This window comes from Platichthys flesus, chromosome 7 (genome assembly GCF_949316205.1).
Source record: "Platichthys flesus chromosome 7, fPlaFle2.1, whole genome shotgun sequence".
NCBI lineage: Eukaryota > Metazoa > Chordata > Actinopteri > Pleuronectiformes > Pleuronectidae > Platichthys > Platichthys flesus.
The window spans coordinates 23837194-23857947 of NC_084951.1; the positions used below are offsets into that span (position 1 = coordinate 23837194).

The following is a 20754-nucleotide window of genomic DNA, read 5'->3' on the forward strand; positions in this document are numbered from 1 at the left end:
TGATTTTCTGTAAATGTCATTGAAATCTGCCCAATAGATATTGAGAGATTTAACTCAGCAGCACACAGGATGGTGAAGCTTGAAGAAAATCACAAACTTTTGAATTGAAGTTTCATCTCCATCGCTCCAGTCTGTTATTTCAGTCTGGACCAAGGTAATGAAAGACCCAATTAAGATATCGCAAAATGATTTATCTTTTATTTAAAAAAAGATATATTGGGAGGTTGGAGAATGAAAGCAGAAATTTGCTGATGAGTGGACATTCCATTCTTACTGATGTTAAAATGGACATATTAAGTTTGATTAAAGATGCATCCAGCCCATTCATATCATGCGGCTGAAAGATTCCTCACATTTGCTCTGTGGGTTCAGAAGCAAACGAGGAGTTTTCTCACCAGCGACGTCACCGACTCGGCAGAGGACGTGTGAAGCGAGTTCTCTGCGTTTTGTCCTGATGAGTCACATGTTTAGATCAACACAGGTAAAGACGCTTTGGTTCTCAGTCGTGGTTTATTCACTTTCCAGGTAACAGTGATGTCAAGACTACATGGACCTGTCCGAGCTCATAAGCTGAGTAAAAAAAAAAGAACACAAATCACATGCACTTCATACTGTGATTTCTCAGTTTTGCCAAACAAAGCGACAAAATAAATCAACTGGTACAACTCAGTCATTTTCTAAAACAATATTCATCTCTAAATATATATTCTGAGAGCGACAATAAGTAATAAACCTTTTCGTAATAAAGTGATTGGAATCTAAAAGCACTGTTTTACAGGTAGAATTACAAAAAGGATTAGTGACCCATTAATGACCTTGAGCACACGTGATGATGAGCCGATCGCGGAAGTCTAACGTGAGGCAACACGAATGTTCACGGTTTGATGTAGGCCAAAGTCGTAAGGCATATAGCAGCAGCTGGAGGTCGAACTGTGCTCCAACTTCTCGTGATGAGTAGAAATATATTGCACTTTGAAGACAAACTGAAAAAATAATCTCACTGGTAAAGACAGCAACAAGAACCACCGATGAGTGTCATGCAAGTGGCGATGGGCTCCTCGGGGGCCTCTTTTCAGGTGAACACGACCACGGCGAAGGTGAATCTCTGTTGCACGGTCCGAACTGGTGAAGAGATAACTTTTCAGTAGAGGCGGCGGCGGCCCGAACTGTGGCGCTTCTTTTAGAGTTTACTGGCGAACAAGCGTCTCCCTTTGCAGCTCTGTTCTAGTGGGATTTTAGCAAAGTCTAGCTGCGCGTCCTCCTGCCGGATTTTCCTCTTGTGGCTCTTGTCCTTAGTGAAGATCATTTTTCCCGTAGAACACAGACGCCGGCGTCGCACCGCTGCGTCGCCATCGAGGTGACGACTTCCCAGGAGTCGACAACCGGGTCGTAACATTCGATGCTGCTGAGAAGTGAGTTCCCATCGTATCTAGAGAAAGTGAGAAACTGAGAGTTTAAACCACAACAACCAGGACTGTGACTGGTCTGAATCAGCCTGAACACAAGCCCAATCAAAAGTTAAACAAATTTAATGTTGAAACCTTCTGTCTTTAAATGTGGATCAATACATTTATTCATTTAGAAGCTTTTTACCGAAGCCACTAACACGTGTACCCTAGAGATCTAAAGTACACACGTTGAACAGAAACACTTTAAATCCTGTAAATTAACCAGATACACTTCAAAACCTGCTCTGAGGGGCCACAGCTAATCTCATATGTCTCTATGTCAAAGCAGTGTTTCCCAGTAATTATCTAGACTATGGCAGACCGCCATAGTCTTATTTGTCCTACCACAGTTTCTCAATGAACAGCAGTGTGTACTTGTCTTTCAAATATATTACATCTGTTGCATGGTGCTTTATATATATTCAATATACTGTGAAATTGAAACCTGACTACAGCAGCACCACAGTCAAACCTGCTTCATTTGATCCTTTAGGGCCTGGAGCAAATCTACTGTTTGATCAACTTGATGCTACATGTTAACGATTATTTGTTCAGACCCCAAAAAAAACCTTTGTAAAGAAAAACAAAAAAGGTAAGAAGCTGCGCTGGAGAGGGCGTGCTGCTTCAGGTCCTGGGGAAACTTTGAAATATAACCAATTCCAGTTTGAACAACTGATCCATGAGAGAGGTCACAATAATTTATCATACAAAAACAATCTATGATACAATGAAACAGGATTTGTAAAACGATTCTGGAAAGTTACTGTCAAATCGTTTTAAGTTTTCCTGGGACAGTTTGACACAAAAAGGGGAAATATGACATTAATGTTACAAAGTATATTATACAAATTACATAATATAAAATTATATAAATCGGCCAATATAAGAATAACACAATCATTTACTCGTTAATATCTGTGTGGGCATTAACTCGCAAAAATCCATATTGGTTGGGCTGTAAAGCTTATAAACTAAATGTACGGTACATTAACAGAACATTGTGCACTGAGCTCTACAATAAAGCAAAGCATTAATCATTTATGTTATTAAGAGAAGTGTTTAGAATTAAAAAATCATTATGAAACTGTGGCAGGACACATGAGACTGTAGTGGGCCATCCCAGTCTCTGTAAACCCAGAGAGAGAAGAACATCAGAAGATTTTTCTTACCCAGCAATGGCATAGAGACGTCCTCGCAGTACAGTGGCTCCTACGTAGCACCGAGGGGTTGTCATGCTGGCTACAGTGGTCCAATAGTCTGTTCTGATGTTGTAGACCTCAACGGAGTCAAGGTGCGAAACGCCATCGAAGCCTCCCACCACGTAGATGTGGTCGTTGAGTAACGCCACACCAGCCCCTGCAGACAGAGGACACGTCTCTGATGAGCAGTCGCACACAACAGTTAGCAGTGACATTCCAGGTTCCTGTCGTCTCACCTACCTGACCTCTTGGTGGCCATGGGTGTGACGCTTGTCCAGTGGCCAGTGTGTGGGTCGTAGCGCTCCACTGAATTCAGGATATTCAGTCCATCGTATCCACCTGTGAGGAGATGTTAGATGTTGATTTGTCCATCAACAGAGAAATAACTGGAAATTAACTGTTTAATATGTCTCTTGCTAGATGTCGTTTGTGTGCGACTCTCAATATAAAACAATGTTTCCCATTGATTAGAGACTGTGGCAGCATGTCAAAGCCTAATTTGTCCAACCACAGGTTTAATACTTGAACCATAACTGTGTTTACACATTCATAATAATATATAAGATCTCTTAATCAGTGTTTTGCATTGTTGTTTCATTGTATTAGCGTGTGCAGAGCTCTTAGCCTCACTTTCCCTCTCGCTTGCCCACTTACTCCCTCGTTCACTCCTCTCTGGTGAATCTGCCCTGACAGTGTCTGAACCTGTCATTTGTGGTTTGTGGGTGACTCAGTATGTGAGGAGAACTTTCCCAGCAGGACAGGTGTGGTCTCATAATCATGGTTCTTTTATATTTTTAAATTTGAGTTAGAAGACTCTGCAAATATTCTGATAATCAAATCATCGTTTCATTACATTTAAAAACACAATGTGAAACGTTTGTTGGATTCATCCTCCTTTAATTTACTGTGTGTTTTATAAAGGTTAAGGGAAATTATATTGGGGACTATAATTACCATTTTATTAATTGATTAGTTGAAACACTAATCAGTGATATGTGATAAAAAAAAAAGTAATTTGTTGCTTCCCTTTCCTACTAAAGGATTTAGCTCCATACCTAAACAGTATATAAGTCCAATGGCCACCACCAGACCAGCTCCTTCTCTCGCTGTCTGCATATCTCCCAGCATGCTCCACTGGTCAATGTTTGGGTCATATCGCTCCATGCTGGTATGACGCCGGCTTCCATCGAAACCTCCAGCAACATAGATCATGTCTGCGAAAGGGGCGAAAAGAGAGAATCTGTAATGTTGTGATTTACTGCGAGAGAAGAAAACAGTCACACAGGATTTCACAGAGAGGCAGCACACGTCATTCAGAGCTTCCTTACCTCCAAGTGTTGTGGCCCCTGCGAGGCCACGCCGTACATTCATGGTGGCGACGGTGTACCAAACCCCGTCCTCGTCCGCTGTGTAGTCCAGACACTCCACGGAGCTGAGCCTCGACCGGCCGTCGTAGCCTCCGATCACATAAACCCGATCGTGGAGAGACACTGTGGCAACGTAACGCCGTTTCCGTGCAATGTTCTGTTTAAGACACGTCGGTCAGTTATAGATAAATCCACTCAAACAACTCTCTCTCTTTTTCCGATACTTACAGGAAGGAAGCTCCATTCTTGTGTTTTTGGATCATATTTCTCAACTACGTCTATCGGTGATTGTTGGCTGCCAAACCCTCCAATAACCAACAGGACTTCTTTGGCACCTGAAAATAACAATATATTAATACATATTATCTTGTAGCACTTTTAACAAAGCTCAAAGACACTGTAAAGGATTACAACAAAATAAATCACTTATTTCCATTAACGAAAAAGTGCATATAACAGCATATGTATAAAGCTAAATTACAGTTGCAAACAGGATTCCCACCTAATCTGGCTTGTGTGCGTGGGCCTTGCATTTCACTCCTCAGCTCCGGTCGCAAGTGGAATTTCTTGGCCTCATCCACAAGGTCTCGACACGGCAGGCTACATCGAATCAGGGGCTGAGCCGTGGCAAAACACGCTTAATTATGAATGTAAGTGTAATAAATACATCAACAGATACTCTTTTGCATGATAACTCAAAACCCCTGCAATGTGTCAGCTGGCTCACCTCGGCATCGATGACATCTGTGAGGTACCGCGGGGTCAGCAGCGGCAGTCGGACAAACTCAAGCATGTCTGACAGGCACGGCTCTCGCTCTTTTCTGTTGTGTTTGACCCAGTTCAGCACGGCTTCAAACACCGGCTCCTCCGAGTCCACCTGCACACACACAACATACACAATGAGAAGAATTACAGCTGCTCTAAAGACTTAAATCCTCAAATAGATTTGACAAAATTCCAGATAAAAATAAGGCACATAATTCATTAGTGATGCATTGACTGCACCCACGGTGTTAATCTGTAAATGTTAATATTAAGAGCTCACAATGTGTAACAGTGAGAGACAAAGTTTTATAGGGGGGAAATTGTGCATGGCTGTGTTTTACGTGTAGGGTCTGGTTTTATTTTTAAAACAACAAAAATGACAGGAAGAGCGATGTGAAAGAATTGATGATCTATAAATCAGCGTGTGATAATAACTGTGTTTTCACAAAGCAAGGCATGCGGTTTGGAAATAGGAATTTCCTGAGCACCGAGGTAAACTCAAGTCAGGTTCTCTTCTCTGCAATTTCAATCCGCAAACTTGAGTGGAATTGGAGGGCGACACACAGACTGAGATCCCAGCAGGTTGCTACTTGCTGTTCTCTTTTTGCAGGTGTTTGAAAGACAATATGAAAGCTGTGAACGCCGAGCTCAGTTCACTACTTTTAAGTCCAGACATTCACCAGTTTAGAGCATTACAGATGTACTGGTGAGCAGATGTGACGGATGGATTCACAATATTCGAGGACAGCAGGTCAAACAACCTCCAAGAGACACAAGCTGAGCCACACATCAACTTCTCTTACCTGAATCTCGTCACATTTTATGAGCTTTTCCACTTCGGTCTGGCCGAGCAGCATGTACTCCTCATGCTGCACCACCTCAGAGAAATGCTTTTGGGAGAAAAGCTCAGCGGCCTGCATCAGTTCAAGGCAATTGTGGGTTTCGGCAAAGTCACGAATACCCAGACAGTTGGTAGGATCCAGCTGACTCTCCAAAAAATCACAACACGCTCTTTTCACCCCTGAGGAAAACAAATTGTACATAGACACATGTGTATCGTTTAAATACAGAAAAAATCCAATACAAAAAATACTTTCATTATCTTTTGAATAGGAAAAGCAGTTAGAAATTGTGTTAGTTGAATCAAATATAAGGCTTTAAAACTGTTTTTACTACAGGTCTGGTGAGACACAACAAAGAAAGACTGAACAGCCTCCTGCAGACACAATGTTCCCCCCAAAAATCCCACTTAATAGGTGTGTAACATCTCCCAATTACCTGCAATCAGATAACCTTTCATAAGAAAAATGTCTTTAAAAGGCAGGCAACAGGACTTGCCCATTTAATACTTGTGTAAATACATTTTAAGAGCTATAATCCCTTCTAAGCCCTTTTTAAGGAACTGAATTTATTGGTTAATAAGTCTTTTCTACGACCTGCAAATACCCTGTCCCTGTACTCACACCGATAGTAGCTGGCTTAAGCTGGTTCGACCCACAACCCACCTTTCAGCTGCAGCAGACACGCTGCTGGGAGCAGCTCTTGTACGTTCTCCACTGTGACCAGCACCGTCTCCGTGTAGACAAAGTCCAAGAGGATCTCCATAGTGGAAGCAGTGAGTCCTTGGATGTCGACGAAAGATTTCCCCTTCTCTGCGAGCTGCAGAGCCACAACAACAGAGATCTTCAGGTGTAATAACAAGAAATATGCAATTAAGGATTTACTAATGAACATTAAGTATTTAGGGAGGTTTTGGAGAGACTCAGAGAAAGAACATTAAAGAACAGGAGTTTTAACTGAGAGTATCAAGACATATATGTCATATCTTTAGGACAGAATATACATATGTTTATTTGATAGCATTGAGTTCTCAGCAAATTAAGAGATTTAGTTTTACCTCACTGGTGAACATAGCACAGAAGTAGTCACTGCAGGCAGCCAAGACAATGCGGTGAGCTGGAAAATCTGCGTTCTCCACTCTCAAAGTGATATCGCAGAGTGTGTTGCTCTTGCGAAGTGAGTTCATTGCATTGAGGATGGACTTGGCGTGGGAATTGGTCATAATGTCTTTAGGAGCCATGTTGCCTGGACGGTCCCTTGAGGATCTCAAACTGCTGAAGGAATCTGAACAGAAACAGAAAAAGCTGCGTTGACAACAAACGTCTGACCCACAAAGTGACAATAACAACCTTCTATATCTGTAAACACTTAATGTAGGTTTGAAAATATGGTGAATGAGTGAGCATGTGCTGTATGTGAACACAAAATTGGCATGTTATGAGTTTGTATGTACGTTATTAATGTGTAACAACTGAATTTCCCCAAAATTGTATTTACGAAATTGCAAATTTATTTAAATTATACATAAATTGGAGATTTCTCACCCACAGTAAATATTAATTTAAAGGTTCAGTGTGTAGAATTTATTGAAGTTGCACGTTGCAGCTCAAACCTCCTCCCCTCACCCTCCCCTTCCAAACATGAGAGACATGTAGTAAACTTCAGTTAAAAACTAAAAAGGAGTTAAGTTTGTCCGGTTTGGGCTACTGTAAAAAACATGGCAGCCTTTGTAGAGAAGACCCAATCCTGAAGTAAATATAAAGTATTTTAATAAAGGAACCATTTTATGGTAAAGAAAACAACTCGTACAATTTAGAGGAAACATCACTAGGGATATTTCATATTCAGTCTCTGCCAATGGATCCCTGTCACCTAAATCTTACACACTGAACCTTTAATAAAGATATTTAACAATAGTATCATATCAATATTTACATCTCCCACATGTGAAATACCATTTACATGTAAATCAATGACTTAATAAACTGGAATAGTCCTTCCTCCAGTGCTGACACTTCACTGTTTCCCCACTAACATGTTTGAAGTACTAACACTAACTGTGTGTATCGTGCTAACGTCACTTCAAGCGATGCAACTTACCGTTAAACGATTTGAACACTTTTTCCACCACTGGGAGGCAATAGCTATAGCTACACATTCGCTAGCAGCAGCCACCGACAGCTAACGCCAACGCTGCACAACAACAACAACAACAACAGCTGTGGAGACACAGTCGGCGGTCAGATGAGACAACACAAGAAGCGACACACACACACACGGACCCGTTGGGAGTTTTCATAATACCTGTCGCCGCCGCACAGCTGATTCAAAAACGCCTAAGTAGCTAAGTTGCTTTAGCCGCTAGCTAACGTCAGTAGCACCGGAGTGTCCCCTGTCCCAGCTGCTGCTGTCGGGTCAGAAACCTGCGGGGCTCCGTCTAATCCATGGTGAGCTCCGCTGGGTCGCAGTGCGCGCGGCCTCCTCCAGGACCCATGTGTCCGCGGACTCACACGAACGCTGCCATGTTGCCCCCGCTGCTCGGTGAAGAGCCTCCGCAGGTCGCATCAGCTGCTCGCACTCCACCAGCCGAACATAAACACACCGAGGTGCGTGGCTGTGCGTGCGCGCTCCCCGGGGCCGGACGGGTATTACTGGCCTGTCAGGCGCGCGCACCTGCATCCTCTCCTGTCTGCTTCAACACCCGAACACCGCGATTATCGAACACCGGTATGATTATACCATATTTTCTATTCGATCTCTACGTTTTTCACTGTGCAGATGACAAATGGTTGAAATACAAAAGTGGTTCAGCTGAAAACAATGGATAAGTACATAAGTAATGATAGTGATAATAATAATAATACAGATAAAAAGACAAAATAAACTGGAACTACTGAGAGCAAATTAAGTCAACACATGTAAATAGAAAACCCCCACATGCAAATAGAAAGAAACACATGCAAATACAGAAAACATCACCAGAAATGTTTACAGGGGAAACAAAAAAAGTGATGAACGTGCTGTAGTTCAATGCTTTGTGAGGTTCCACCTCCACTGACGAGGAGCAGACTTCAATAACTTTATCATATTAATATCTCACCTAGACTTGACTTCTGCCCCAGAGTCGTTGTGCTTTGCAGATCCAGGATCGCTGCTGCAGCCACATCGTGAATGATGATGGTGGTGGCTGATCTTGTACTGTGATTACAACAAGACTGCTTCATAAACAATGTGCATACACACATATTCTACTATTGCTTTAAATGACTCCTCGATTAATTTGTCAGAGACACTCCCTTCATCTCTATCAGACATTTTACTATGTATAAATACTTTTAACATTGACACTATCTCTTCTAATCAATGTTGTAAAAACTGTAATTTGGTTTGATGTGCTTAGTTACAAGCGTTTGTACGTTGTACCTCTGGACTCAGTGACTGACGTGTGTCTCGCTTCAAGTCAAGAGGTTTGTGGTGTTGCCCCAGAACATCTCAGTCCTCCCACACACACACACACACACACACACACACACACACGCACACACAAACACACACGCACACACAAACACACACACACACTCAGACAAACACACACACACACACACATACACACACAGCACTACTGCTCTTCTGAGAATTGAGAAAAGATCCTCACATGAGTGCATCTGTGGTCGGCCATCATCAGTGTCAACACTCTGCTCAGTAGCTCGGTGGCTTACACATTTATAGAACCATTGTTCACATATTGTGACAGGCGGAAGGTGAAGTAGTTCCTGTATCAACTGGATAGTATTCAGGCAGATCCTGGTGATGGTGGAGTTACTTCCTGCTATCTCCTTGGAATGTTTGGGATTGGGAGTACCCGCACAGCCCTACAATGCTTGAAAATAAAAATGTTTATATCTTTAAGAACTTAAAACAAATTTTTTTATGGTTCCATTATTTGTGTGGGTGTTGAACTCTCTGGATCTGGATTTCTGTGTATCACAGACAGTAAAACAAAACCGATTATTCTTTTCATTAATACAAAATTTCCAGCAAATCTCATAGTACTCTTTGTGAAACTTTGTGGGGATCTATTAGGGAAATTAAAGACCTGAAAATGAAACTGATACTGTTTATCTACAAATGTAAATTCCTTGTTCCTTATCTGCTGCACAAACACTGTGACATTATTAAAAGTCACACCTTGTCCCATTCAAATATCATTCATGCTTGAACTGTTTCCTAACTAGGAAAGTTAGTTTTTCTTCTAGAATAACAACTGAGCCAGAAGCTGTTGCTTCTACAATGAAAGAGAACTGGGATGTAAACACACCAAAGTTTATTTTTATTTATTTCTCTCAGTTTTTTTTGTATATTTGAAAGATTTAGAATTTAAATGAAGAATCATCATCATCATCGTCATCTACGTCTTCTTCTTTGAGGTTTAGCAGTAGCTGACATCCTCAGTGTTGTATTATACTGCCATCCTATGGAGTTTGTTAGCTACAATGTTTTCTCACCGCTCCTGTACTGGAGAGTCTGGGCCTGGATTACTTTTAAAAGTTAATTTAATCCTGTTATATTTCACTTTGTTCTGTTAAAAACAATGATGTCACGATCCACAGCCTGCATTTGATAGCAGGCATCATAGTTTAGAGATAAAAGTAAACAGTATGAAAAGGTGAAATGATGACTTTAAACGATGACTTTCTAAATTGAGTATATGATAAAGTAACAAGATAAAATATGAACTTTGATTACCAAGTCAAAGGTATGAGATGGAACTTGAAACTTTATAAATGAGAAGTAAAAAGTATGACTTTAAAAGACATTTAATACTGTATAATGTATATGTTAAAGACGAAAAGAGAAGAAAGGAATAAACAAGTTATAATGACAAGAAAGGAAAAGACAATAAAATAATATTAAAAAGTGAACTCTCTTATATATGAGTTTTGTTTGTTTTTTTTTGTTTTTTTTGCTTGTGTGACGGCAGCAGCAGCTCGGGCGTGTGGGCGGAGCCTGCGGCGTGTTTCCGCTCTGAGGCCGAACGGACGAAGCTGATCTACGCAGGAAAAGCTACCGACGAGCGGAGGAACATTTGTTCAACCCAGCGACTCGGCTCCGGACCCTGAAGTGTCCAATCTACCGGGAGCTCGGTATCTCCACCGAGGCTAGAGGGGGAGGAGGAGGCCGAAGAGGAACCAGCCGCCGGAGCAGGAGGCAGTCGGACTGTCCGCTATGGAAGCCGAGTTTCGGGAAATCGATGACAACGGGAGCTGGAGCTGCGTCTACCAGGTAGGAGCTCCCGGTAAATCACGGGGGAACCGGACGGTCCGCGGACCCCGGTCACTTTTAGGGCCTTTCTACCGCAGCGTGTGTCTACCCGCTCAGTCCGCCGGCGGAGCCCCAAGTCCGGGTTCCGCCTGCCCGACCAGTCCGATGATTGATGAGTCTGTCTGGGTGTCTACCTCGAGAACCACGTCCCATCACCGGCCCGCTTCGTGCTGCGGTCCCCGGTACAACGACACGGTTCAGGGGTTGATTCACTGAAATGCACCGCAGTGATGGAGGAAGTGGCCACTGATTTAGTTAATACTCCATTACTAGTAACTGTCCTGCTTTGAAACTCGGTTTAAGAAGCCTGTAAGAATGATCAGTGATTATTAGTATTTCCACACATGTATAGATTATATGTTTGATCAATTATTGGTAAATTGATTGTCTATAAATTGATTGAAATGGTGGGAAATGCCCATCCCACATGGTGCTGTTCGACCAACAACACCCCAACATATTCAGTTCACTATGTACAGCAGCAAAGGTCAGTTGATCATTCAATTAGTGGATCAATCGATCAGTTATTGGTCCATCTCTAATTCCTAAAGAACAGGGGGGACGTCCTGTTCTGTTTTACCAACATTTCAGATCCAAAATCCAAAGATAGTTAATTATAGTCGCTTGGTAACTTATTATTATGTAGAGCTGTTACAGGAGAAAGCTCGTGTAGTTAATCTTCACAGAATGTTTTGCCTGTAAAGGTGGAACCAGTGGTTTTTTATTATCTTTCTCACTTAAAACCATAAATCCACATAATAAATGGATCGATAGCTGATTAATTATCTGTCAGCTGACTAATGGTTTAAGCTCCATTAATCAGGACAATCTACTTAAAGGCAAAATGATTCATTGACGGTTATCCCATTATATATTTATATGGTTGGATAATGTTTTACTATCACTTTTATGAATGTTCAGGCATCGTTTTAATGCGGCTGTGGCTGAGGGGGTAGAGCGGTCGTCCTCTGGCCAAACGGTCGGCGGCTCGATCCCGGACTTCCCTATCTGCATGCCGACCTCCAACTAAAAGATCAAACCTCAAAATTACTCAAATAATTCAACTCCAAAGAAGAAAATATTCACATTTAAAAGCATTTTGACTGAAAAATCGTTTATAATATAAAAGTCGCTATTAACTATTATCTGTGAAATAATCATGGTGCAGTAAAGAGCTCAATAATGTCACTTGAACCTCAAATGTTGTGTTTGTGTGAAGGTTTTCATGTTGTGTCGTCAGTTCCTTGCACTAAATATCCATTACAACAATGTGTGTGTGGACATGCTCAACACCCCTCCCTCTTTTTTCTCAGAATTATTTCTGGGAAGGTTCCAGAAACTAAATACCTTATGTCATTTGATGCTGTTTTAAAGCATGGAGAACTATTCATACTGTGTCAGACCTTTAAAGTCACATGAATGTAGTGTTAATGTTATATTTTTTATTCTGTCACAGGAGATTCGTCACCAGTCTTGTGATCTGCCATGCAAACTTGCCAAACTCCCCGAAAACAAGAATCGGAACCGCTACAGAGACGTGAGCCCATGTAAGTCGATGCCTCGATGCACTTCACCAAACGCTCTTGAACATTTTATTTATTCAGTTTCAAATGAATGAGAGCTCCCGGCACAGCCCTCCACCCAGTGGTGACTGATTCTTTAAAGGTTCTGAGTCGTGGAGTCTTTCACAGGCAGAGAGTTACACAGAGGTGATGATCTCTGGCCAAGTATCGTAATAATTACGTAAAATTACACAGTGTTAGTGTTACTCAAGGGACACAACTTTGCGTCACTGCCGTGGTCAGACTGACGTAAAACAGGATGTGACTTCCAATTCCTAACTTTTGTTTTGACTTTGTATTTATGAGGGTTGTCGCTGTGGTCGCTGCACAGGCACGTAGAGATAAGTGAGGTCAGCAGGAGATTAGACTGGAAATATTAGGTTATCTTCAGACTGAAGGAATAGTCTGATTTGTTCCTCAGGTCTGACATCAACATCTGCATGTTGTAATGATGTATGATGGAAACTATCAGTAACTAAGAAGTTACTTTTACTTCGATTGAGTTGTTTTTGTTGTCCAGACTTTCTAAAATCAATTTGAATAAAGTTAATATTTAAGGGACTGTGCGCTACTGAGTTCAATAGAAGTTCAAGTTTAAAATGCTTTTCTGTAAAACATTCCAACATCTGAACCATGTCAGTTCCTCTTTTCACACTTAATGAACAATGCAAATTGTACAGACCATGTTGCAAATAGTGTTTTCACTTTTAACAAGACAACTGCACGACAAACCATGATCTTTCTTGACTGGATATGAAGAAAAGTGTGCGCCCCAGTTTTAAAGTTGGAAGCTCCAGACAGACTGTTAGTTCTCAGCAGCTTCGTTGTTCTGAGAGCTGCATCACATTCCCTGGAGGTTGCGACGTATAAAAAAACAGACAAAAATACAGTATTGACATGATTCTTGATGATGTTTTCTTCCTCTCCTCAGTCGACCACAGCAGAATATGTCTGCAGCTGGGAGCGAACGACTACATCAATGCCAGCCTCATCACGATAGAGGAGGCACAGAGGAAATATATCCTCACTCAGGTAAGTGAAGAGGCTTCAGTTCCGCTGCAGTTGAACGGTGATTATCCTCCTTTACACAGAAGAGGTTGGAGTAGGTTTGTTCATAGACGTTAGTGAGGGTACAACATTTATATTGATCCAGCAAATAACTTATAATAATGAAATCAGTTGTCCTTTTCATAATAATAGAAACAGAGAACATTTGTTATCTTGTTGGATATAATAATAAGACTGTTAGCCGAATATAACTCTTGAGGCTGAGGCATAAATAGATAAATGTCCCCATAGCTGCAGCTAATAAACCATTTATTAAAAGTTATGTATATGGCCTATAGACATAAAAAAAGGGGGACTTTAAGTAAAATGTTACTGATCATTTTCATTCAATGTTAAAACATGGATTAAATTAATTTGTTTAATCCCAGAAACATTAACAATAGTAGAAAAATAGCCTCAGATGTTGGCTGGAGGCTTCCAATCAGATCAGCCGTGACGTAGACTGAGAGACGAAATGTGGGGCAAAAGAAAATCAATGTTTGTTGTGATTTCACAGTCGTGGTTCGTTGTTCATCAGCTTTCACTCCCTCATCTGGATTTGGCAGCTGGACAGCACAAGGCTGAGATAAGGAGAGGTCTTGGTTTGTAAATCAAACTAAAATAGTTTAGAAAATGATGGGACTGGGATACTCAGACCAAAGTGAGGATTGTTGTACTTGCCTTTTTAAAGAATATTATGATCAATCAATTACGTAGTCCATAAGATCAGTACTTAGACCGTACCCTCCTGGGTAACTTGCTGAGGATCTGTGTCAGAACCCTGTCCACTCACTACTGGGGTCCCACATGGTTCCGTCCTGGGTCCCCTCCTTTTTCCCCCTTTAAACAAACCCTCTCGGCTCTGTTAGTCACTACAAGGCTTTTCCTACCACAGCTACGCAGATGACAACCAAATAATTCTCTCTTGTCCCCAGTTGAAACACAGGTAGCAGCACGAATCTGACTGACATCACTCAGTGGATGTACGCACACCCCTTAAAAATCAACCTTGACAAGACCAAGCTACTTTTACTTCCGGGGAAGGCCTCTCCCACCCATGACCTTACTACCACCATCGACAACTCTGCGTTAGCCCACACCCAGACAACAAAGAACCTGGGTGTGACACTCGACAGTCAACTCTCCCTTACTGCCAGCATTGCTGCAACAACCCGCTCATGTGTAGATACGTGCTGCTCAACACAGCAGTGAGAATACTTCCCCTTCTCACTCAGAAGGCGGCGCAGGTTCTGGTCCAGGCTCTGGTCATCTCACACCTACAGGTAGACTACTGCAACCCCCTCCTGGCTGTTCTGCCTGCTAGTGACATCCGACCTCTGCAGCCCATCCAGAATCCAGCAGTTCGACTGGTCTTCAACCTAAATTCACTCAAACTACTCTGCTCCCTTCACTGGTGACCAGTGGCTGCCTGTATTCGCTTTAAGACACTAGTACTTGCGCACTGTGCTGCGGATCGAGTCCAGTCTACATCCAGGGCATGGTCAGACCTTACACCCCAGCCCGTCCACTCCACTCTGTATCGGCCAATCGGCTTGTTGCTCCCTCACTGCGCGTTAAACACTCAACAAAATCACGACTGTTATCTGTACTGGCTCCTAAATGGTGGAATGAGCTCCCAAATGACGTCAGGACAGCAGAAGGTCTACACATCTTCTGCCACAGGCTAAAAACACTCTCTTCCAACTACACCTTGGTTAAGAAGATGTTGGTCTAATAACCAGGGTCAACTCTGATGTTAAAAAACAAACAAACAAACAACTAAAAAGTTAGTTGCATTGTGTTGTATTGCAGTTACATGTGGCACTTTGTAGTTTGGCTTTGTTTAAGCTAATCTTGCTGTTCTGGGTTTGAACCTTCATGGTTGAATGCACTTATTGTAACTCGCTTTGGATAAAAGCATCAGCTAAATGAAACGTACTGTAATGTAGTTAAACCGAATAAAACACGTTTTCCCTTTTTAGGGACCCCTTCCAAACACATGTGGCCACTTCTGGGAGATGGTGTGGGAGCAGAGGAGCCGCGGTGTGGTGATGCTGAACCGAGTCATAGAGAAAGGATCCGTAAGCAGCTCGTCCTCATACTGTAACATACTTTTCTCTCCATCACACTGTTTCTAACTTGCCTTCTTTTGCTTTTAGATTAAATGTGCCCAGTATTGGCCATTCAGAGAAGATAAAGATGCTATTTTTGAAGATACCAACTTCAAGCTCACCCTCGTCTCAGAAGACGTCAAATCTTACTACACAGTCCGTGAGCTGGAGCTGGAAAATCTGTCTGTAAGTTCTCAGTGCGTGTACAAGCTGACCTGGTTTGACGTGAACACGTTTTTCTAATCTTAAAGTAATAGACAGGTCCTTTATATAAACCTTGTAACAGGTTTTACTTGCTGGTGTTGTTCCTCCTGTTCATGCTGGCCATTAAAAAGTCCCTTCTGAAGTTTATTTTAGTTCAGGTAATGGAGTTAAAATCATTTATTTAATTGATGTCTTTCCTCTGATCTTGCTCTGCAGACTCAGGAGACCCGTGAGATTTTACAATTTCACTACACCACCTGGCCTGACTTTGGAGTACCAGAGTCTCCGGCCTCCTTCCTTAACTTCCTGTTCAAGGTGCGAGAGTCCGGGTGTCTGAATTCCGATGAGGGACCTTTGGTGGTTCACTGCAGCGCCGGCATCGGACGCTCTGGGACCTTTTGTCTCGTGGACACCTGCCTCTTGTTGGTTTGTACAGAGCTCTGCTATAAACAAATTATCACACTGTACCTTTTATACCCTCTTTATTTATATTGAGCAGGTAGATGCGCTTGTAGAGCAGTATAACTACTCTAATACGTAGTCATCACTATTAAGTAACCAGTAATAATGGAGGCAAACTGACTCTAGAACGGGTCATTTCTCAGTTATCATATTTAGAATCTTATTTTTCACTGTTAAAAACAGATGTCCAACCGTAAGGACCCGTCTTCAGTTCGTATTCGCGATGTGCTGCTGGAGATGCGCCGCTATCGAATGGGTCTGATTCAGACAGCGGATCAACTTCGCTTCTCCTACCTCGCTGTCAATGAAGCTGCCAAGTACATCAAGGGAGACACGTCCCTGCAGGCAAGTCCTTCCTCTCTACTCTGCTCCTGGGTCTACATTTTACTCGGTCTATCGTAAACTGCCACGAGAAATAAAAACCTATCTACTAATCTTCAGCTAATTTTAAGTTGTGACGCAAATACTCAAATGGATTGTGTGTCTTTTTATTTTTGAAGGAGTCATGGAAAGAGCTGTCGAACGAGGAAGACGATCCCCCAGAGTTCACCCCTCCGCCTCCTCCCCCTCCTCCCAGAGACCCTCACAATGGCAAAATTGAGCCGTCTTTTTTCCCTGAAAATGATGAAATCGTCCGACACATGGAGAGCAGGACTTTGGGGTATTCATCAAAATCATTTATTTTAATTTTATTCCAGTGTAATGTGTTAGTTTTTGAACCAGCTATTTAGAAACCTGAATATAAGTTTTTGTTCCCCGCCTGTTAATGGTGAAGAACGTGGTTAAATTAAATGTATGATGTGGCAGGTGCTGCTCCTTTCATCTTCACAGATCAAGTGGTAGAAGAGACACTTCAGATCATTTTCAGTTTGAACCCATGTAAAATGTATTTGTATGAACTTTAATCAAGCTAACTTTAGATGTGGTCCAGTTAGCAAACCAACTCTTTCACTTGGCTGTTAGTGGGGGTAAATATTTAGTGATAGCTTATACAAGAAGTGGTTTGTGTGACACGACACATTTTATTTTGGTCTTAATTCGGTAAACATATTATAACTAGTTTGAAGAGGTGCTGCTTGTGGCTCCACAAATATTTTGCTCTTTGCAGAAACATTGACACCGATTAGACCTGGTATGAACATCTGTCCTGAGTGATCACAACTGTGCATAGCTAAGATCAGGTCTGAGATCTGATCACTCATTCGAAGGTCTGAAACGCTCTCTTCTAACAAAAGTGCTCTTCTTCATTCTACATTCTTTCATCATCCAGGTCCTCACAGGAGACCGAGCTGCGAAAGAGGAACATCGCTGGCCCACCGCCTCCCCCTGATCAGACCGAGCAGCTCGATGATCACAAGGTAATCCAAGATCTGACCTCCGAAGCTCCAGCCAAATCCCAGCAGCCGCCCGAGGCCGAGAACCAGGAGAAGCCCGAGGCAGCGGAGCAGCCAAAGGAAGAAACTCCTGCGCCGGGGGCTTGGCCCCCTCTACTAGCCAACGTGTGCCTGTGCACGGCACTGGCTCTCAGTGCTTATGTCTGTTATCGGGCCTATTTCCACTGATGTCTGTCCCGCCTCCTTTCTGTTTCCCCTCCCCGTCTCTCCACTGAGAGAAGTGGACTGCTCTGGCCGATCAGCCTGCTTTGACTCCGGGTTTACTCTGCGAGTGAGAGGATTATTTGGACTTCAGCAGATTCAGGTTCACTCGTTTTGTCTTTTTACGACTGCAGTGCGAGGGGCCGGCTCCTCCTCCTCACCCAACCAAACCTTCTGTCAGTGTGTCATCATGGATGCTCAGGGCCTCAGTTTTCAGGTGTCGCATGTTAAATATGTGTAAACGCAGACTCGACAAAACAATGACACGTCTTGCCATCAGTCTCCGCTCTTATTTACCAAATGAGTTCTTCCATTTCATCCTTTTTGCAATGTGTCCGTAATGATTTCTCATTTTCCCTTAGTTATCTTACTCAAATCATTTATCCACATCTCTAACCAGCCTGTCTGAAAATATCCCAGTGAGGTAGCCAATTTAATTAGTTCTTTAGTTTTGGCTCAATATTAGATTGTGTGTATTTGTATAGTGCTTTGCCATTCAACTATTCACAAACACACAGTGCATATATTTGCAGAATAATACACTGCCGTCACTGCAGTCAGGGGCCTTCTGCTTACTGGACAACCCCGTTCTACCTTCTGAGCCCAGCCGCCTGTTAAACCTGTTCAATAAGGTGAAGTGAATGAAAGTAAGACTGAAGCGATGCTGTTTCCACTAGATAAGAGATGCATGCTGGGATGGGCACTGAATCGTTATCTGCCCCCAGTCGTGGGCAGGAGGCTGGTCGAGTCCGTACAGTGTGTGTGTGTGTGTGTATTATTGTGTTTATGAGTGGTAGTTGTTGAAACTTTCTACTGGTGCTTGAGTTAAATCCACTCAGTGAGAAGTATTAATACAACATTTACAGGACATTAAGCGTGAGATGTGTAGCCCAGGCATTCTTCTCTCCCTGGTAGATCAACAGTGACTCAGAATGGTAAATGGTCTGTATTTATAAAGCATCGATGTCCACTCATTCATTCAGTGCATCTATGTGCAGAACTTTCTCTCTCACACTGTCGGCACAGCCGTCTTTCAACATTTAGGATTCAGTACCTTGCCCGAGGACACTTGTGGAATAGGGGAGACTGGGATCGAACCGCTAACCTCGTGCTTAGAGGACGAGCCGCTCTTCCTCCCCCAACATAACGACGTTGAAAACAAAATGGTGCAGGAAGAGGTTGATATGTGACTCTTTCCATTTTCCTCGCATTCTTCAATTGACACTGGAATGATACTGACATCTTGAGATGTGTTTCTTCTTTTTAAGGTCAACGCCTTTTCCTTGTTTTTCAGTCACCGTGGATAAAAATGTGTGGAGGATTTTCACAGCAAGAGAATGTGTAACATAACCTGAAAGCAGCTGATGCATGTAATCGAATGTCAGACACAAAGTAGCTCACACCCGTTTCGCCAGCAATACAAACCCTTAATAACGTGTCACCCTTCATGTTAACGAACTCAGTGTCACAGGGAGCCGAGGATTTTGAACAAACCAAATATCAAACACCAGCACAGGGATGGAAACAATACACTGTAGTAATAATCCGTTGCATCGTGGTGCAGCCCCGAGCTGGCAATGTTTTCTATGATTATGTTCTTTTAACGCATGCTGCATTTGTGAATCAACAGGTTTGTCCTAAGAAGAGATTAGTTGAGCTGCTAGCGTCGAGTTTAATTTGCGACTGGACAGAGTTCAGTGCTCGAGTCTGACAGCTGTACCTTCCTTTCGAATGTATGAACGTCCCGTCCGAGGACAAACCCTTATTCTTAGATCATATATTTTTTTCAAATCAGGTTTCAGTGTGCTGAGTTTTTTTTTTTTCTTCTTTTTTTTTCTGCTTTAGCAAGGGATGAAATCTCAGCACCTGTGCAGCCATTGCACCAGGTTTCCCTGTTTTTCTACACTTACGCTGAGCTTAAAAACATGTATTTTTTTATTTACATTTGTTGTTTTACTTTTTAAATAAAATAATTAAAAAAAAAAGAATCTACTGATTTACTCTGTTGTCTTTGGAACCTAATTCTCAGTGTGACATCTGGGACCATGACTCTGGAAATAAAAGATCACTGAACACTGTGTTTTTATCTTATTGGTCGGTCAGTAGCAGGAAGAGCAATGTTTCCAACTGAGGAAGTTTGTGTTTAGAATCAGACATCACACTTGAAACTATGATTTCTACATTCATATTTATAGGTGGAGTAGTGTTTCTGATTTTGGAACTTTTCAGAAATTACAAATAACATGTGGTCACAATGAATCAAAGCATGATGAATATTTTGTTGTATTTTAGACTGTGTTGAATTTATGTTGTATTTATAAAGGACCGTTTAAAGAGCTTTGCATACAGTCAGTAAGAAAAATGTATTACCTTGGCTTTTATTAAAACAATAAAAGGGAAATAACTCAAATCAAATAAAGAACATACAGTAAAAGGGCAGCAGAGAAATAAAACAAGCCGCTGGTGCAAAGGTTTCACCAAAGATGTTGAAAATGTTATTTGTATAGGTCATATTCACAAACTTCAATTTTCCTCATAGGGCTTTACAAGATCCTCAAATGTTAGTAGTTCATTAATAAATGCTTTTGTTGATAGATTGATTTAAAGTTGGAAAGTCAGCAATTCAACGCTCCTGACTTCCTTTCGAAGATCACGAAGTTTCACAGCCCTAAAGGTTAAACAGCTCAATAGGCTTGAGAACCAATTAATACAAGGATGTTAAAAAATCTCCTTATATTACATTTCAGAAATAATATTAAACATTCAAGACAGGAATGGGAGGGGGGACGTGTTTTGTTTTGTCCATTAGGGGGCGCTGTTGGTCTAAAGCTC

General features: G+C 42.0%; 2 protein-coding genes across 4 annotated transcripts; one reads left to right on the forward strand and one right to left on the reverse strand.

Annotated features, from left to right (window-relative positions):
* Positions 1 to 491: 491 nt before the first annotated feature.
* Positions 492 to 8229, reverse strand: LOC133957208 (kelch-like protein 12). 3 transcript variants are annotated; one of them, XM_062392679.1, is made up of 13 exons: positions 7924 to 8229; positions 7720 to 7838; positions 6677 to 6903; positions 6285 to 6462; positions 5583 to 5800; positions 4742 to 4891; positions 4517 to 4631; positions 4243 to 4349; positions 3976 to 4171; positions 3703 to 3861; positions 2888 to 2986; positions 2618 to 2804; positions 492 to 1429 (listed from the first exon to the last, which is right to left on the reverse strand). In XM_062392679.1, exons 2-13 carry the CDS (start codon positions 7775 to 7777, stop codon positions 1303 to 1305), a joined length of 1821 nt encoding a protein of 606 aa, XP_062248663.1. In that variant the 5' UTR covers positions 7778 to 7838; positions 7924 to 8229; the 3' UTR covers positions 492 to 1302. The 3 variants fall into 3 exon arrangements, with proteins under 3 accessions (XP_062248663.1, XP_062248664.1, XP_062248665.1); XM_062392680.1 differs by having other exon boundaries at positions 6285 to 6438; positions 7924 to 8228; XM_062392681.1 differs by lacking the exon at positions 7720 to 7838 and having other exon boundaries at positions 7924 to 8228.
* A 2407-nt stretch (positions 8230 to 10636) lies between these two features.
* ptpn1 (protein tyrosine phosphatase non-receptor type 1) lies at positions 10637 to 20000 on the forward strand. Its single transcript, XM_062391907.1, has 9 exons — positions 10637 to 10902; positions 12398 to 12488; positions 13435 to 13535; positions 15533 to 15631; positions 15710 to 15847; positions 16082 to 16291; positions 16511 to 16672; positions 16828 to 16988; positions 17598 to 20000. The coding sequence occupies exons 1-9, from the start codon at positions 10846 to 10848 to the stop codon at positions 17887 to 17889; spliced, it is 1311 nt and encodes a 436-aa protein (XP_062247891.1). The 5' UTR covers positions 10637 to 10845; the 3' UTR covers positions 17890 to 20000.
* Positions 20001 to 20754: the final 754 nt, after the last annotated feature.

Excerpts from the sequence above, each read along its gene's own strand:
- ptpn1 (XM_062391907.1), top strand. The coding sequence starts at position 10,846 with ATGGAAGCCGAGTTTCGGGAAATCGATGACAACGGGAGCTGGAGCTGC. Across the intron at positions 16,292-16,510 it reads TGGACACCTGCCTCTTGTTG|ATGTCCAACCGTAAGGACCC; the intron begins GTTTGTACAGAG and ends TGTTAAAAACAG. Across the intron at positions 16,989-17,597 it reads ATGGAGAGCAGGACTTTGGG|GTCCTCACAGGAGACCGAGC; the intron begins GTATTCATCAAA and ends TTCATCATCCAG.
- LOC133957208 (XM_062392679.1), bottom strand. The coding sequence starts at position 7,777 with ATGTGTAGCTATAGCTATTGCCTCCCAGTGGTGGAAAAAGTGTTCAAA. Across the intron at positions 6,463-6,676 it reads GTGCTATGTTCACCAGTGAG|ATCTCTGTTGTTGTGGCTCT; the intron begins GTAAAACTAAAT and ends TTACACCTGAAG. Across the intron at positions 4,350-4,516 it reads ACGCACACAAGCCAGATTAG|GTGCCAAAGAAGTCCTGTTG; the intron begins GTGGGAATCCTG and ends TGTTATTTTCAG.